General features: G+C 40.7%; 1 protein-coding gene across 21 annotated transcripts in view; it reads right to left on the minus strand.

Moving 5' to 3' along the window:
- Positions 1 to 18480, minus strand: part of LOC128299807 (calcium-activated potassium channel slowpoke) — a 60289-nt gene that overhangs the window by 6521 nt on the left and 35288 nt on the right. For 4 of the 21 annotated variants that reach the window (XM_053035898.1, XM_053035901.1, XM_053035907.1 and 1 more), the window contains exons 11-20: positions 18202 to 18314; positions 14674 to 14832; positions 14520 to 14596; positions 13775 to 13810; positions 2864 to 2896; positions 2023 to 2164; positions 898 to 1072; positions 605 to 829; positions 248 to 527; positions 30 to 166 (exon numbers count right to left, since the gene is read on the minus strand). In XM_053035898.1, the coding sequence (XP_052891858.1) occupies positions 30 to 166; positions 248 to 527; positions 605 to 829; positions 898 to 1072; positions 2023 to 2164; positions 2864 to 2896; positions 13775 to 13810; positions 14520 to 14596; positions 14674 to 14832; positions 18202 to 18314 (1377 nt within the window). Of the gene's footprint in view, positions 1 to 29; positions 167 to 247; positions 528 to 604; positions 830 to 897; positions 1073 to 1735; positions 1802 to 2022; positions 2165 to 2863; positions 2897 to 4559; positions 4638 to 8109; positions 8173 to 10781; positions 10857 to 13774; positions 13811 to 14519; positions 14597 to 14673; positions 14833 to 16635; positions 16749 to 18201; positions 18315 to 18480 lie in introns of all 21 variants that reach the window. The other 17 variants (XM_053035892.1, XM_053035893.1, XM_053035900.1 and 14 more) reach the window with 14 other exon arrangements.

Raw genomic sequence — 18480 nt, forward strand, 5'->3', positions numbered from 1 at the left:
AGTAGTCGGTGGTCAACCGTATACCGTACCGTAGACATCAGTGAGTCCAGCACACTCACAGCGAACGCTGTACCGCAAGCGAACGGTTGCGTCAGATACAGCTCAGTGTCCGGATCGTCGTCATCATCTTGATCCAAAAACTGTACATTGCTATCATTAACTAACTCTGCAAAGACAAACGGATGGCACCCACAGTCGGGTCAGGTCGGGTCTCACCAAAATGGGAGTCACTCATTTACTCATTTACCTGTTATCATGGGCACGTTGGCACCATACACCGAACCACGACGCTGCAGCACTATTGGACTACCTACGGGAGTTAAATTGTCTTGCTCGGAGCCTCGCTGGCTAAGCACGCCTATCGTGTCGTCGAATGTCATGGCCTTAATGTTCAGCGATGCCAGGATGGCTTCCTTGTCGGCTAGCGTTGGGTCATCGTTGCTAGGAACTTTCGCTGACAAAATGCAGCACATATCACATAGGTTGACGTTGACGGCACGGAGATCTGCTCTACTAAGAGGCGAACCCTGATGGAAAGCGGAGTAAACAACGTAAGTGTTGCGCAAACCGTTTATACCTCCGAAAACCCCGTAACCGCACTTACGTTAAGAACGGAGATTTTGGGCAGATTCTGCAGCATCTTCCATTCTCGCCGGATGTATTCGACCGATCCTACGATTACAACATGTTTCAGTTCGTGATAGTGAAAGTTGGACGCTCGCAGTGGCATGACCAAGTTTCGCAATCCTATCAGCGGAGAGTCCGGATCGGCAAACAGACACACCACCACGTGCCCGTTCAGCACGGTCATGGCCGCTTGGTTTCGATCCTGGAAGGCGTATGGAAGCGTACGTCAATGCAAACCCCACCTGCAGTTGTCAGCGCCAGCGTACTCACCAGTATACACTCCTCGAGGCTTTTCGCCGGGCTCCAGTGGAACATGCCCGTCGAATCGTACTTCATTTCCGTTTTCTCGAAATCGAAATCCTTCGACTGATCGTCAGCAATGCCCGCTTGCAGCGTGACTCCGTTTTGACTCTGCGCTCCCGATCCACTGCCGCGACTCGTTGGCCTGTGTGGGTTTTACAAAATGGCACAATTGTACTACGTTACTGGCCGCACAGCCATACCGTATCCCGTTTTGGCAATACACTGCTAAAGCGAACAACTATTTTAAACAAGCATTCAGATACGGTAACGAAACCAAAGTTTTTCAAACCATACTGAGCAACAAAATGATTAACAGACTTTTATCCACTCAACTCATTGGCTATGGGTTCGGGTGGGTGGAGGGGGGGGCGGGGGTGGATGTAAATAAACCAAAACAACACAACAGAACAAGAAACGAACAAAATATGCAACTTCTGTCTATGTAAGGAACGAAAAAAAAAACGGTCAAATTCAATTACTCAGGCAAAACGCAACGAAATCGAGCTATCTTTAGTGTGTGGAAGAACGGGCGTACAAGATAAAGAGTATGGCATTTGCACAAACAACAGAAGTGGTGAGACAGTTTCTTGCAAGGAATACAAACGTCTGCATTAACAAAAAAAAACGGAAAGAAATGGGGATGAGTGGGAACAGTGTGTAAAATCTACTACGAACTTGAGCAAAATCAAACCAAACCAACCAACACAAAAAGAGAGAGAGATAGAGATTCTATCAACGTGGAAACCAGAACGAACAATCGAAATCATATGTAGCTAGAAAAACGGGTAAAAAAGTGTGTGCATACATTAGCTTCTTCACTTCATAAGCGAGTTGATAGCCAGCGTACGGGCTTGGTTCGGTTTCGGGTGGCCTGTAAAAAATACCAGTATCAGTGTGTGAGACGCTTCGCTGCACTGGTGTGGGGATAGTGAATTTTACTACAGTCACTGAAATTGAGTACTGAAACTTCTACTACAAGAAACACCGTATTTTTTGCTATCTCCCCTTAAGGATGCGATTCGGCAACAAATGAAATTCTCTTCGATCAGTAAGTGTAGTTCATGGGGTTTCCCCAAAATTGTGCCTACGTACCTGTTATACGTCGACGGTGATATTAAGTTATCCGGTGGTTGTCTATTTACATTGGGCTTTACTTTGTTAACTTGTTTCGTCGAGTTTAGCATCTGATTGGAGCCGGTCATCGAGACATTGCTTCTCCGGTTTCGATTGATCACTAGATTGGAACGACAATAAATGGTTGGTACACGAGCATTAGACAATATATCGGTTCAGAGGACACGGTCGGTGCGATGAGTTTGACGGTAGAAAACGGAACAAACAGGTGTGTGTAACGGCAGAAACATCGAACACGATAGTACACGGTTCATAGTATGACGCCATGACATGTATCTATTGCACAACACTGAAAGAGGTCTGGGAACATTATATTTACGTACAGCAGATAAAAGGGAAATGGATTGGTCAATACCAATAAACTTGAAGATCGAATCGTTTAAAGGTACACAACATAGGATAGGACACAGAAAGGCAGAAAGTACACAGTGTAGAGAGCGAGAGAGAGAGAGAAACAGAAGCGTTGGTTTAATTAGCATTATTTACAACTTAAAACAGAAAATGCTGCAACAGAGACGTACAACAAGTGAGGTACGTAAGGAAGAGACACATTATAAAAATAAAGTAAAAGAAACGTCGCATAACAAACAGATTCGTCGACTGCCGCGAACAGTCTTTTGAAACTGTTTCATATACAAGTGAACACAAGAGTGAAACAATTGACAGAGCGAAAGTAACATTTACATAGAGAGAGAGAAATAGAGAGAGAGAGAGAGAGCGATGAAGAATAAAAAACAAACGGTAATATAATTGTATTCGCCAAAAAAAAAATGGAGAAATGCATTCATAAGACACTCACAATTTATATCCTCTCGATCCCGAGTAATATCGCCTGGGTGTGCGGATAATGGTTTCGATTCGGTCCAGGTATTGCCCGTCACGGGTTTCGTTTTGGTTTATGTTTTTTTTTGTTTTGTTTTGTTTGGAATATGTTTCGTGCGGCATGAATGATGTGTGTTTTTTTGAAAGGATGATTTTTGCAGCCCCGATTGTTGAATGGTTCCGTGATTGGGCGAAACGGTTGCAGGTGATGAATGCAGTTGCATCACCCCGATCCCAGGTGATGTGTTTGTTGTGAGGTGCACAATGTGTTTGTTTATGTGTGTGTGTGTGTGTTTTAAGGGGGAAAAAGGAAAGGTTAGAAAAAGAACAACGGAATGCACATTAGTCCATGATGTTTTGCCGGTTGGCCACCGCATGATTTGCTAAAGATATAGGTAATATAATTATATCTTCCGCCGTCGATACATTATACGACGGGCATATAATGTGTCGCGCGACTGATGATAATATTACGACAACTAACGTAGCAGTAAATCAAACTAATTAAACACAAAAGCCATCAAAAGCAAACGTTGTCGAAGCGTTAGAGGATCAAATGGAGTAAGAAACGGAAAAATCTACAGAAACGCGCAATACCGAAGGTGGTTCAGAAAGGCGGGGACAGGCCGGTACATGCAATGCAACCTTCCAATGCATCTCTACACCATCGTATCATATCTCTTTTAGACAGAGTGTAAGCCAACTATCTATGTTACTTAGTTATCAACGACACAACAATAAAAAGGGCATATTTTCGGCATACACCACGAAACCTGACGAAAGTACAAAAAGTGCTAAACCAGACGCACAACAGATAAAATGAAGGAAATGCCCCGCTGCCAATAAGTGTACAATTCTTCATCACTCTGCTGGTAATTGTTACTAAAGCAGTAAGATTAATTGAGTTCGTTTATTGGAATTGATACGGGAAGTAGTACATATACATGAACTTAAAACGAGCTCAACAGAATTTTCCAAAAGTAGCTTCCGTACGCATACATCATGATGGTAATACATTGATTTCTTTCGGTCCGTTAGCTCCGTTAGATCGATTTACACTATGTGGCACAGTGGAGATTTCCGTTCATTCTACACACCTGTCGTGATGTTGGAACGTTTGTCAGACAAATCTTACACTACTCTGATATACTTTAATTGTTTTCAGCTGTTCAGTTCGTTATACTCTATCGAACAGATACAATATGGCGCTACCTGAACGGACAGAGGCGTGAGTTCCAAAATGGAACGCTACCCTTCCGCTTTGGGCAAATACACATAGAGCTAAACTGGAACCAGTGTCAACATCTATCCTTGTTTTACAATTAGATTAAAAGGCTAACGAAAAAAAAAAACAAGAATGCTTTCAGTAAAATACACCATCAAACAGCACGCTTGTATTTCTGGTGAAAAGAAAGAACTGAGTGGATGCGTTGGAAAACAAAACGGGGAAATTGAAACAATAAAACAACACGCTTAACAGCCGAAAACGAAAACGTTGCTCAAAGAAAGAAAATCGTGTCATCTTGACGCACGTAATGCTAAAACGGAACGGTGTGCTGCAGGGCCGTGGCGTGAGACAAATGAAACCGAACGCAAAAACGATAAAGGATATGACGTATACAGAACGTTGCAAAACAAGCAGGATGGAATCGAGAAGAAAGATCATTTTTTACCCGATGAAATTCCACGAACATGCACCCGCTTCGGAAGTTCCGGTGGGGTGAACGTGGGCGCAGGATGATGCCCGTCGTCTGCAAAAGTCATACACAAACAAGAGCTCTAAAGTTCGTTCGCCTAGTGTCACGCTGTTCATGGCGTGGCGCATTGACAACAGAAGCCGAAAAAGGAATAAAAAAAAAACTCAAAAACTCGAACGTAGAAGGAACTATCAAAAATTGCTAGTTGAAAAAAAAAAGTTGAATCTTACTGTTGTAAAATATATGCAATTATTACTAGATGAACGCAACATTTTGCTATTGTTGGAGAGATAAGTGGAACAGAAAAAGGTGTGTGTTGTGTGCCAAGAGACAAAACGGTAGAAAAAAAAACGGCAGTAAATGCAGAATAGTTAATGTTAGTTACTTGCTTAGCAAATTGAAAATGAATGAGCATTGTAGCTTAGCAACAAAAAGCGCACTTCATGGATGGATTCTCCATGCCGATGCAAAGCAAGCCATGAAGAAAACATGAAACAAAACGTGTGCGTTTTTCTGTGTTGTTATTTTGCATTTTACGTTTGCAACCATAGAACCCATAACGAAATCAAAATGTAACGTTGCGTGTGTTTATCTCAATGGGAGCAGAAGCGTTTTGAGATTATAATTTTTTGTTTTGCTCAAACTAGCTAGCGTGTAATGCATTGACTAACTGAATCGATCGACTATAACATACACAGCAGAACGAAAACAATAACGAGAAAAGCAAGAAAAGCACTCAGAGCAGTTTCAGAAAGCAGGCGTTGACTTTTGCAATGCACGAATTTTTACGAATACAAAATGTTAAGCAGGCAGGCAGAGCGAGAAGCGATGGAATGTAGACAATATATGTAAAGTTATATACACATACACAAGTACAGTACAAGAGTACAGAAGATGAAAGGTTCACAATGATCAAAGCGAAACGAACAGCGGGCAACCTAGAGACGATGCGGTGATCAGTTTAGTAGGATTATAATTATGCGTGAGTGGTTTTGCTCTCCGGTGGTGATGCCAATGGGTCAATGGTTTGGTTACTTCTCAATCTCCAAGAAACAGAAACAGTGCTGTTATTATTGCGCTCGCTAACCGCGCGCACCAACTGCGCACCGCGGTTTGTACGTGATATCTATGATTCTGTGTACGAATGAGCAACTACTATCTACAGCTAAATGTGAATACCTTCTACTTGGTGGGTGTGTGTGTGAGTGTGTGTATGTGGGTGTTTTACTCTACTTAAGCTTTTGTGATTTTTGATTTTGTTTTCGTTTTTATTTTTTTATTATTTTGAAACTAATTTATGCTAACTATAGAAACATTGCAATCACGTGGAGGTGTAATGCTTGATTTTGTCCACCACCGGCTTTGTCCTAGCGGTACGGTAGTTGTACCCCAAATAATAATCACTGTTCAGCGCTGTTAGCTGCCCCACAAGAGGAGAATATGTGCAGTATAGCATTTATGCAAAACATTACCATCTCCATACTCTCTCTCCTCCCTCGCACCCACCCCATTCCTCACCACTCTCCTCTGGTGGTACTAACGATGCGACACGATGCCAATTGAGCTGGTGATTGATGCTCAGCACACACACACACATCTAGTTTTGCGCGCGAGAAAGCATTCGGCAATAGCTAGGGCAAGGTGCAATCAAGCCTTTTCAATTACACAAAAAACGTTGCACACCGCTCGGAAGATACAAAAAAAAAAACAGAATCTTCGCCCGGTTCGTGCATACATGGAACACGTAACAAAAAATACGTTCATTTGCTTTGTTGCCACAATTGTTCATCATACTATACACTACTGCGTTTATGCGTACAATACTAGGATGAAAACTTACGTGTTGGATGTAAGAAATCGTCGGCTACAGTTCGATAAATAAGTGTGTGGTTGTTGTTTGTTTGCGTATTTGTTTGGTTTTTGTTCGTACGGTTGTTTAGTTTACCAACGTTTCGATTGTGGTTTGAAATCAACCATGGTTCGTTATTTCGTTTCGTTCGGCCCCAAGATTCGTTTTTCGTTGTTCATTGCGCAACACGAGATTAGAAAATGGGTTGCAGGGAAAGGAAAAAGGCGATCATAATCAGTTAACAACAGAAAGTAGAATCATGGGTAAAGTAAATGCAATTGTGAACTTCTCGTGAACTCCACGGAATGGGTTTTAGGTGAGATGAGAAGTTCTTGGGGCGGGATGAAGACAAATCTATTCAACTGTAGAAGCTTCAGCCGAATTATCGCTTAACCCGCCAGTATCACTGATTTTGTGTGGGTTTGAATGTTTTCCAATCGAATTCTTTTTAATTCATATATGTCACATTGGCCAATTCCAATCTTAAGCCCAGTTAGGTTGTTTTACTTTTTGGGTGGTACTTTTGGTAACATACTCTACAGAAGATTACGATTTGACACTCGTCAGGACACAAAGAATGAAACATAAAACAGGAAACGAAAAAAAAAAAAACTATTGTCAAGAACGGAAAATATGTTGAGATTACGACAAGAATCACAAACATATAGGAAATAAAAGCGACACATAATACAGTTTTTGAACGGCCTATTGTTAGTTTGCAGCGAACAGACGAGCTGCTGCTGGGCACTCGTACGACGAACAGAACGCGATTTCAAACACTAGCAGCACGTTTATTCACAATATGAAACAGAACAGAGCGCAAATGTGTCACCGATTAGCAAAACCCCATTCGGACCAGAACGAAACGTTTGTTTGTTGAACATTTCTCGCTTCCCGCTTGTTTCGTGCTGGTGCCGAACTTTCGCATCACCACGGGCACGGCTCGAGTGCTTCGAAAATGTTCCTCGCGATCATTTACGACTACACGCAATACAACAAACATCTATCTCATGTTGCTCGACCATGGCTTACACAAAGATTAACACTGAACTTGCTATCGCGAGGAACATGTTCGGGCAACTTGTCATAAAAAAGGATCATCGTTATGGGTGACTCAATAAAGTGAAACTTTTAGTACATATAAATTTCCTCTCGGTTATTCTTATTCTAAGGCACGTAGAAACATAAAAACGAAAAAAAAAAACAGAAAGAAAGAAACGCTTGACTGGTCTTGCTTCTGACACAACAATAAGGTATCTGCTCTAATCGTTTATATAATATAATCAACCATCTAATTAGGACACGGAAACATACACTGACACATGAGCTGGGATCGGTCGGTTAAGGGTGGTTGGGTTGTAATTTTGATTTTAAAATTATCTGACAACTATCGCGTGAATCGGACCCTTGACTGGGAGCGGGAAAACATTGAATAAACGACAAATAACACGACAGAGCTATGTGGTAAAAGGGGGGTTGGTTGGGGGGTTGGTGGGTTTTTGGTCGATCATCATACACAGCCACCGGATACGGGGTTCGGTCGCGCTATTCTAGGGAATATTCCGTTCAAAACCAGAAAACAAAAGAGATAACAAAACAAATACAATATACACCATAATAGCATCGACTGATAAACAAGTTACCTAACATTTGATTTGATTTGGTTTGTTTGTTTACATTCATACGTACTTGCACGTCCAACAATCTGAATCGCTCGGACGCCTTTTCTGAACGTTGCCACTATGCGTGCGTGCAGTATGGCATTAGGGAAAGATAAACGTTACATATACGGTATAAAGCGATCCGTCACCCGAAATGGTACCCGCGGGTGGTTAAAGTTTTGCGATCGAGTATAACATTTAAGTATGTTTTGTGGCAAAGTTTGCAGGTTAACGGTTACACACGAATGGCAGAGGTAGAAGTGTTTTCACACGATTGGCAATGTACCGAATATAACACGATTAACACGATGGGAAGAGATAAAGAAAAAGAGAAAAAAGAATCAATAGTAAGATTGAGCATTGATCAAAACATGAGGGGTAAAGCTATACAGAGAGATCGAGAGAGAGCGGTCCCTCCTTCTGGCACACTAAAGGTTTCCTCGCCTGCTTAAGCTTGATTTTGTCATAAACAATCGCGCTACCTTTGCTTAACCACAACAGAAGGCTGCAGTCTTGCTGTGACCGACACCGAGGGTATATGCACATTACGCTTACGGCAGATGCGGGTTGATATAGTATGTTTGGGGGAGGGGGGTAAACATTGATCGACATACTGGAACAACGAGCGTCGAAGATAATATTTCTAAACCAGGACTGTGCTTGGTGAGGCTTGGAATGGGAGAACGGGTAAGCTGAAAATTGATAACAGTAGGCACGACAGCTTCAATATACACCACATAAGCTTTCCATTAGTATATCCAAACCTTGCTTCTGTGTTTACGCTTACGTCCAACACGATCGATCGTTAGAACATATTGCAACGGAAACAAATGTAAACGGAGTGTAAAGAGAAGGTTTTTTTTTTACAGATACTTAACAATGTTTGCAGCCATTATCAAGTGACAGATGCTGGACAATGTACAAGGACTGGGGCTGGTCGTATCATTCGAAAGTAATATTCCATGCACTACATGTAGTAATATAACACTTATTTGGGAATATTAACAACATATCGTCGCCACACCACCACGACGCACGGTACACATAGCTTTTAGTAGGGTATGCTGTACACTGGGCCGCCAAATCGCTGTCCAATATTCCATGCAGTTACTACCAATTGCACAACGCTCATGACGATGCGTCTCTAGCGAACCTAGAGTCGCGTATCTGCAATCGCACCAGGCTGCTTTTTAGTTGGTGGATTGTACATAACTCATACACTCGCTTTTACATCTTTACATTGTACCGGTATCATATAGAAGCAAACAGTGAACGATATAGTGTGGAAAAAGCTCCTGGAATACGCTCATTAAAAGTAAACAAAACATAGCTAACGTTCATTGCATCGGAATAAAACATCAACATAAACAAAAAAAAAAACACAAAGCCGCATAGTCAATCATGTTGCATTCCATGAAGAGCTTTCTTCGTTTGAAACTTCGGTAGCATCTGGGTTTTGATACTACTCCTTATTACAAGGTATGCAAACAAGGTAAGAAACGGAATATAATTTGTCACGCTACCCCCAAAATTAGATGATCTCCCTTTGTTTTCTTCGCCCAGCCTTTGTACTTAAAATAGCTTAAGAAATAATCTGTTTATGGTTTAATCAATTTTGCGCAAAATTTCTATTACGGACTGAATAACTTGTGATGGACTTTTCTTGGTAAAGAAAAACTAACGTGTTTTTACCAAATTCGTTCATGCGAGGGCTCAGTAAGTGAGAGGTCCTAGTGTGCATCATTTCGTCAAGACAGAACGTGAGTGCTGCATTGAAATGCTGGGGGTATAAAAGGGTATCTGGCGGCTAAGTAGAGCATCCAATTTAACATTTGGAGTATTTGGTGAATTTGGTCGTGTAAGTACTGATTTTTTTGGTTGTTGTTGTTTCAAATAAAAACAAAAGAAAGCTGGAAAGATGTCCGCCTTGGGAGACATAACCAGCGAAGAGAAAGTGGTGGAAACAGCGAAGTTTCAGCTATTTTAACTCAAAGTTATAGCGGTATGTGTAGCATTAACAGAAGAAAGAGTTTAGTTATTTTGTTTGTTTAAGGGGCTGTTAGTAGTGCATAAGCAATCGATCAAAACTTGAACCAAAGTCATCGAGAAGAAAACGAATGTAAACGAAACGATAAAGGATTTTTCGAAATCTTAACCAATAAGCCACAGTTGACAACGTAACAATCAACAAATTACTTTGGTGGAACGTTGGCGTTCTTGTTTTGATAATAGTAGAAACTTAAAATGTAACACCACTGTTCGCTTAACGTATCGGATTTGGCTGAATGCAAATAGCAGTAAGAAAGGCAATAAAATAACACACATACAAATCAATGTACAAATACGAACAGATCAACGCATAATCGTACGAATCGTTAAGTAAGGTATAGCATAAAGATAGAGAACAGTTCCAGCAGAGCAGGAGTAGAGCATGAATAGATAGAACTTTACAGAACGGAGCTGAACTAAAACGGTGGTTAAAGAATATGAAAAAAACAAAAACGAAACATAAAGTATTAGTTTGTCGGTAAATTATACATTCACTAGCATATATTAACTTCAATGGCAATTGTGGAAGGATAATTGTGTCCTAGTAGATTCAAGAAAACTGAGAGGGAGTTATAGGCGGGATATAGTAATATGTTGCAATATACAATATACATTTGCCTTGAATGTTTGGTATCGTACCGTCGATGTAAGTGTGACAGGCGGAGTTAAGGCCCTGTTTAACCATTCCTGTCTGCATCATTATCATGCCCACATCTGAAAGGCGTACATGTATAATAAGAGAAAACGATATTTCGATAAATAAAACAAAATACTGCAATCGATGGGCGCGGCGCAGGGACGCTTGAGCGAAACGGGACAGCGCAAAGGGAGAATATCACTTATTTTACTGACGAGGATGATGGTGATGGCGATGGCGCGAAGTGGAACAGCAGCGCAGTCGCTTGCGAAACGTATGGCGCGTAGTAGCTGGTTGATGTGTGCGTGTGTTTTTTTTTTTGTTTCATGGTACAATACGAGAGCGCTAAGGTATGTTGATGCTGTAACATTTAATATACTATATTTGATCAAACAACCCCATTCCCTTCCCTACACAATGCCCAGAAGTATGATTGGTTTGCAACGATCACCATCATACTCTGACTCTAGTCAGGGGAACAGGCAACGTGCATACTTAGCGTTGCATCTTGACCACAACGAGCACAGATAGATGCAAATGTCTATCATTGGCTACGGCTAAAACGACAACTACAGTAAGTATTACACTTCCTCTTCCTCGCTTCCTCGTCATTTAGCAATGATGGGCAGATATGGAAGGTACCGGATGACCTGGATACCTAGCGCAAGTCTTGCTTGTCGTTGCTTTGCTTTTGCGAATTAATGTCCAATAACCGTTGCTTAGATAGAGTATACTACGACAGAAATGATGTTGAACGTTACTCATGCTATTATTACAGTATGTGTGGAAGATAGCGGTCGGAAAACGATGTAGGGTAACGGGTACGACAGTTTTCGTATTCATCTACTCAGTTAATTCGTGCTGAATTACCAGGCATTCATGCAGAACGAAAGAAAGAAAACAACGTATGTTTTGGTAATAGTAGATTGAGCATAGCGAGATGAGCTGTTGTAGTATAAACTTCAAATGAATATGGAACCATTCCCAACCCAGACGACTTAGACGAATGTACAAATGGCACATTGATGGCATTTCACAACACCCAGTAGAGTTATCATTCACTCATCGGTCAGAAAAGGATAAGACAGTGTAGGGTGAATTGAGGAGCTTTTGGGCTTCTCGATGTATGAAAATTTGCACCAAATTACACCAAATATTGAAGAGTGTTAGCGCAACGGAATCAACCCAGTTCCTGATTTGCATTGATTGTAAAACACATGACACGTGACATGTTTACTGATACAGGAAATAAAGTATATGGTAGCGTACCAATGTGATAACAACGATCACAATATTAATACTCTGGTGAGACCATACCACAACACAATACAAAGTAATGGAGAGCATAAGTAAGTTTAAACATAACGTAAATAATAAGCGTACAATCTGTTCGCCAAGAGCGCATATGAGCGATAGTGTATAATTCTTCATTTAAAAACAATCTATGGATTGTTCAAACCAAAACATAGAATAAGGTTTTTATTACATTATTTAGTTTTTATTACTGCATCTTTTCATCATCGCTACTTTCATGTCCAAGTTATATACATTTGATGTTAAAAGAAAGCATCAACTGCATGAAAGTTATACTATTTCGCAATAGTTATGAGCTCAATTAAATATTGAACTGTTCTTTTTGGTTCCACCTTAATCTGAGATATTTTAAATCATCATTATTTAAAACAACCTTGATGTACATTATTGGCAAATATTTGTTATGGAAATTATTATAATACTGCCATTCGAAAGCAATGCACAATATATTCTCTTGACGAAAAGATTGTACGTATAAGTTCCTCACGATACAGACAAAATTTGACGCAGAGATTCACTAACAAACGGTGATGAACATCAAGAGCGTGTAATACGGATAAGGGTTGGAGTATTGATCTTTAACTAATTTTGATCGATTTCGTTCTATTTCCACTCAAAACTCACAGCATGTGTACAGAGTACCGAAAGGTTCTTTTAGCTTCCATTTTGTTGTACAATGGAACAACTCCAAGAGTTTAATTTAATAAAGAAAAAGGCAAAATCTCCCTATGGATACTACATTCGAGGAACCCACTTTCCGTACGGGTCAATATTATTCGCTTGATTACCGCGCTACTTTAGTACTGAACCCATCCTTCCTAAAGGTACACATGGAAAGAAGGTCTTACAGCTAATAATCAAACAATGGTGCAAATGTTAAAAACGCTTAATGCTACTATTTTGACGAAAAAACCTAGACGCGAGTAAGGAGCCGCGCGAGCAACATCTGCGAGAGGGTGGCGCCCAAGACTTAATACGTCACTCGTAAGAAAATGTAATTCAATTTATTATAAAAAGGAAAACATTATACAGAAAAGCGCCCATTGTTTACTGCAGCATATAGTTAAAAATCAATACTACTATTACGGAATATACTTGATAGAAACGTGGAAAATGTATTAGATAAAAGAGAAAGAGAGAAAAAGATAGAGAGATAAATACAGCATCCAATGCGCGTCAAAATTCCTCCTATGTACAGTGCAATAATTTCTGCAGAGGAATGTTGAGTACTGTTGCTCACGCTTTACATTGCGCACGATAGTAGAAAGTGTGTTCGTGTGTGTATGTTGAGTAATACTATACAAATGAATCTAAAAATTATGGAATCAGTAAGACGAAGGGTTAATCAAGCTTTCATGAATAATACTTTTTTTAAAAGTGTACTTCCAACGGAATATGTCAAACACAAACCAACTATGGTAAAAAAGGTTCGCACTTATGAAAAAAAGCGAATTTTATCTTGTTTTCAAAATGCAAACGGAACAATGTAACAAAAAGGAACGGTAAAGGAAACAAAACTGTGTAACTGTTACCAAACGTATGATTTCGATAAAGAAACAAAACAACTAGAAACACCGGAAATCATGTGTCGGTTAGAGAATAGAGCAAATGAAGTAACAAAAGTTCTAAACTAAACAAAGAGTAGTCGAGAGAAAAAACAAAACGTATGCAATTGCTTTACCTAGATCACCTATTTTTGTCCTCGTTTGTGCTGTCACTGTACAATGCGTTACGAACACACACATATACACGCGCGCGCGCGCACACACACACACACACACAAACGGAGCAACGCAGTCGTGTTCGGATTGGGTTTCATATTGTTTCATGATCATTCGGGGCAATCCGTTTGGTAATCGCAAGGACCCATCGCAAGTACGATCATTTTCGATAGGTGGACGCATTATTTGTTTGTTTTATAGTATTTAGTACAGCGCAGAATATTCAGTTCAGGAGGCGCAAGAGAATAGAAATAATTAGAAAAGATTATCAAGATTAGGAAATGAGCATCTGGTATGGTTATTGATATCTAACAAATATGGGGCAATACGGGGGGTTCTGGTTGGGCACTCGGGTACACCGGTAAAGAGTTGGATCCGGAAGGAAGACAGAGGGAGTATACAAACAAAGTTGTGTGATAATCTCATGGTGGGTGCTGAATCGTTGGGTTTTTCTTTCCTTCCAGTGTGGTAATCGGGCAATCGTCGCCGAACAATGCTGGACCGTACACAGACGTGTGCGTGGTCGAGATTACACTTTGCGAAGACAGTTCTCCAGCATCGGTCACATATCGGACGTAAATAGGTCACAACATGTCGAGTAACGAGTACAGGCGCGTGTACACTTAAATCGATATTCTGGTTGGTAGACTGTTTTTTTCTGGGAAGTAGTATTAAAAATGGAGCATCGATTCAACGTATACTTACAGTTCTTGCATTTGCATTTCTTTATTAAGGTTTCATCTTTGATATCGTCATGACACGCCTTGCAGTAGAACCACGCACTGAAATTGGGAAAAAAAGATTTGCATTGAAGACGTCTGCTTAATGCGCGCCATGACGGTCGCACGGTTGTCCTCACCGCTTCACTTCGTCCGCACTCTGCGCTATGAAAAAGCCTTGCGTGTTGGCGAGTATTTTAGCACCTCGAGGATTGATGGAAATCTTGCTGTCGTTGCCCTCTTCGCCTCCCTTGATCTCGATGGCTAGCAGTAACAGTTTAAGCTTGGTGAAGCATAGCCTAGGTCGCGAACGTAACGGAAAAGCAGGCGAATTAATATACCAATAGGCGTCACGATCGCATGTGTTACAGGTGACGGTAAGAGACCGACCATCTCGAAGAATGAATAGGACCACACTGATGTAGGGAACACATAAAGATACATGATCGGGATTAAACAACTACACATGCATGATGTATACTACTAACAGTTCTACAGCTGCGAACTACGAATAGAAGTGATTTTTGCGTGTACTGAGTGATGTAGCAATTGATGCATGTTGTAGCTTCACACTATGCATGGACGTTACACGTACTAAGACCACTTCTGCCGCTTATTATCGACACACAGCTATGCGCTACATTCTATGCGACGGGAGGACTACGCAAGGATACGGACAATTGGGTAATGCAAAGTTTGTACACAAAGTCTAAACATGGGCCGCAAAATTCGTTCGGCACGAAGTATTTTCAGCGATCATACAGGCACTATTATACACTACACTCTTCGACCAACGGAGGAGATGCGCTCTAGATTCGTCCCTTCGTTGTTCTTGAAAAGCGGGAGACACTACGGCAAGGTATTAGGGGAGAAAATGCTTATCACTACAAAGCGCCTACGCTTCATTATTTTAAAAAGATGGAACGACAACGACGATGTTAAGGTGAAACCAAACTTCAACCAGGATATCGATGCTGTGAAAGGATGACAAATTGGCGGACAGGAAATTGGTTATAGCTCGCTTGCTCGATACATGGTAGTTGATCTATGGTTTTCGAATGGTGTAACTAGGTGAATGACTGTAGAGAGAAAAGGTGACAAAGCTATATGCTGCGGTGGCGCTTACCCACTACAGAACTATGCGAGTTCGCTTGGGTTCAGCTCAACTAATCGAGCTAGCTGCTAGGTTATCTGATTTATTTATTTTTTTTTGCGAAGCCTTTGGCACAATGCTTCAAGAAGGGTCGTTGAAAACACATGAGGAAAGCTCATCTACTGGCAAATTGTTGGTAGTGACAAATGTGTAAGAGACTCCACAAACAGTATATGGTCTATTTTTTGGCACAAAATAATACATGGAAAGACAACTAACGGAAGGAAAATGAAATAGGATAGTTTTGGTAGTCAGTAAATTGAAAGCTGGTTAGTTTAGTATTGAAACCACTACCAGGATTGTCAAACCCGTAGCCCATGGACAATGGTAAAATTTTTGGTAAAATTAAAAAAACAATGGTAAAGACAATCATTTCGAACCTTTGTGATTCAAAAGTGAGCCGAAATTGAGGGAATTCTTTTCGATTGGAAAGAATCACCCATTGACGTACATCGATTTGACATATTATAACATAAAATTAGGTTATAATTTTGGAACGAATGGCGAATGGGCTATATTGATCAACACAGTATTGTCTCCACAAAGCTAATGAGATGTTGTCATTTTTTTTTGTTGGAACTTTTGGGTAGTAGTAGAAACAATACTCGTAGTAATTTCATTATTATGATCTGCAGTAAACTGTTTATTGGGATTTTCTAGTAATAATGTCTAACGTCAAATTAATATCCATAATATAAGAGGTGAAAGTATTTGTAGTAGTAGCAATACTGAGGAAAGTGATAGTAATAGCAACAGTAAGTATTCTAAAATTTGTAAATAAACACTAAGAGAAGTAAGAGAAAAAGGAGTTGTTACTAGTAGTAAATAGGAACAGGGTATGTTTGATTAAATGTCACAGCAAGGATGGCTAAACTGTGTCTGCCTAATGATCAATGAAACCGAATAAAAGAATGTTGTTAGTTGTAGCGAAAAAAAAGGGAACTCTTACTCGCTGGCTTGTGGAAAAGTCATGCCGGTAAAAGAAGGTGATAAGGTTTCGGTATACATCTCACATCCGGTACCCTGTAGGTAATCATTTTGCCAGGCCTGTGTATCTGGCGACTGTAATTAGTAGAGATACGGGAAAGACAGAAAAAGAGAGAAGAAAGAAAGATAACAAAAGCGAAAGGATGTAATGGCACAGTGGTCGAATTGAGTCCGGGGACAGTTTTTCAACCGCCACACACTGACAGGTGAAGGTAATTTGATGTTCCAGCAAAACCCTTTCTGTTATGGGACAAAAAGCGTTACAAATTACACATAGCTCGTCTTGTGAAACGAATCCAGGCTAACCCATGAAACACACAACCACAGGAATGTATCGGGTTGGTAGGTGTTTGGCGGCCCTTTTCGTGTATCCGTAGTCAATTGTGTCTTGTCGGTGCCAAACAAATAGTAGTCCGCTGTCCAATGGGAACCAATAACCACCCCGGTCGAGATGTGTTGGAAAATTGGGCCCAAAAGAGGTCAATGTTTGGGTAGCATATCGAATGCCATTAGTTTTGGATACCACATATCGAAAGTATCGTTACAAGAAACGGGGAATTGTTGATAGGGGACTCGAAACTGCGCGTAAGTGCAGCTCGAAAGGATAATTACTGTCCAACTTTGTTTGCTGTCGCAAGGTAATAACGGAAAATGTACAGAACAGCTAACGTACAACCATTCAATCTGCCGTTGCAAATTTGCCAGATTTGTCCAGAAAAATGGAAAAAATGTGAACGTCTATCCTGAAAAAGACTGTTGACAACCTCCTGGTAAAGCTCGCATAGGCATACATGTTTCGTCGACGGATGAAGCGACACGCGGGAACCAAGGATCGAAAGGAAACGATGGGGAATCAACCTGGCTGGGCGCACATTCAACGGACGTGATAAGCATATTTATTACCCAACTGTACGATTTATTCCTAAAACATTGAAAGCATTGGCAAAACAGTTGCCTTGATTGAAATGTTGATACAAATTGAAGTGTGTGTGTGTGTGTAACAGGCGTAAAACTGAACGTAACGACCAAACAATATTTCAGCTAATCATCAACCACATCCACATTCGCATTATTTGATGCCGCTATACATCATCGGTGAGCAGAGAGTGTACATTGAACGATGCTGACTGGAGGTTGAAACTGGAGTGTGTGTGTGTGTGTGTTGATGTTTGTGGATTAACATTCCTGTGAACGGGTGTACGTATTCTTTATATCCAAGTGCTCGTAAAAGCACCGAGAAGGCGCACTACAAGTGACTGCATGGAGCAACTTAAACAATATTATATAACTCAGATATGATGAAACATAAGAAGGTGGAAGCGCCAAAAATCAACTCAAGTTACAATGGCAGCATTTGTGGATAGCATACGCACAAATCACACACACACATAAACACACATTACGCAGAAAATGGACGGAGAGAGAGAGAGAGAGTGAAAGAGATACAGACAGACAGAGAGAGAGAGAGAGAAATAACGTAAAGAAAGAGAGATAGTGTGACTGTTGCGTATTGTTGCGTGGGACTTACTCTGTCGCTTGCGCAAACGGCATACCAATGAAAGATGGACTCAGTGTTTCGGTGTACATTTCCATCCCCGTTCCCCTGAGATAATCATTCGTCCATACTTGCATGTCTGGCGACTACAAAAGGTTGATTTCGAGTTTGGAGTTGAAATATCAGTTGTAAATATAAGGGTGATCGTAGGTAGAGGGGGTGAAATGGATGTAGGGAGCAAGAGCATCTGTTGCAACAGTACTGAGTAGTTCGCGTGTCGTTTGAAATCGCTTAACCGAAAACAGCTTTCAG

Source organism: Anopheles moucheti, chromosome 2 (assembly GCF_943734755.1).
Source record: "Anopheles moucheti chromosome 2, idAnoMoucSN_F20_07, whole genome shotgun sequence".
In the NCBI taxonomy this organism is placed as follows: domain Eukaryota; kingdom Metazoa; phylum Arthropoda; class Insecta; order Diptera; family Culicidae; genus Anopheles; species Anopheles moucheti.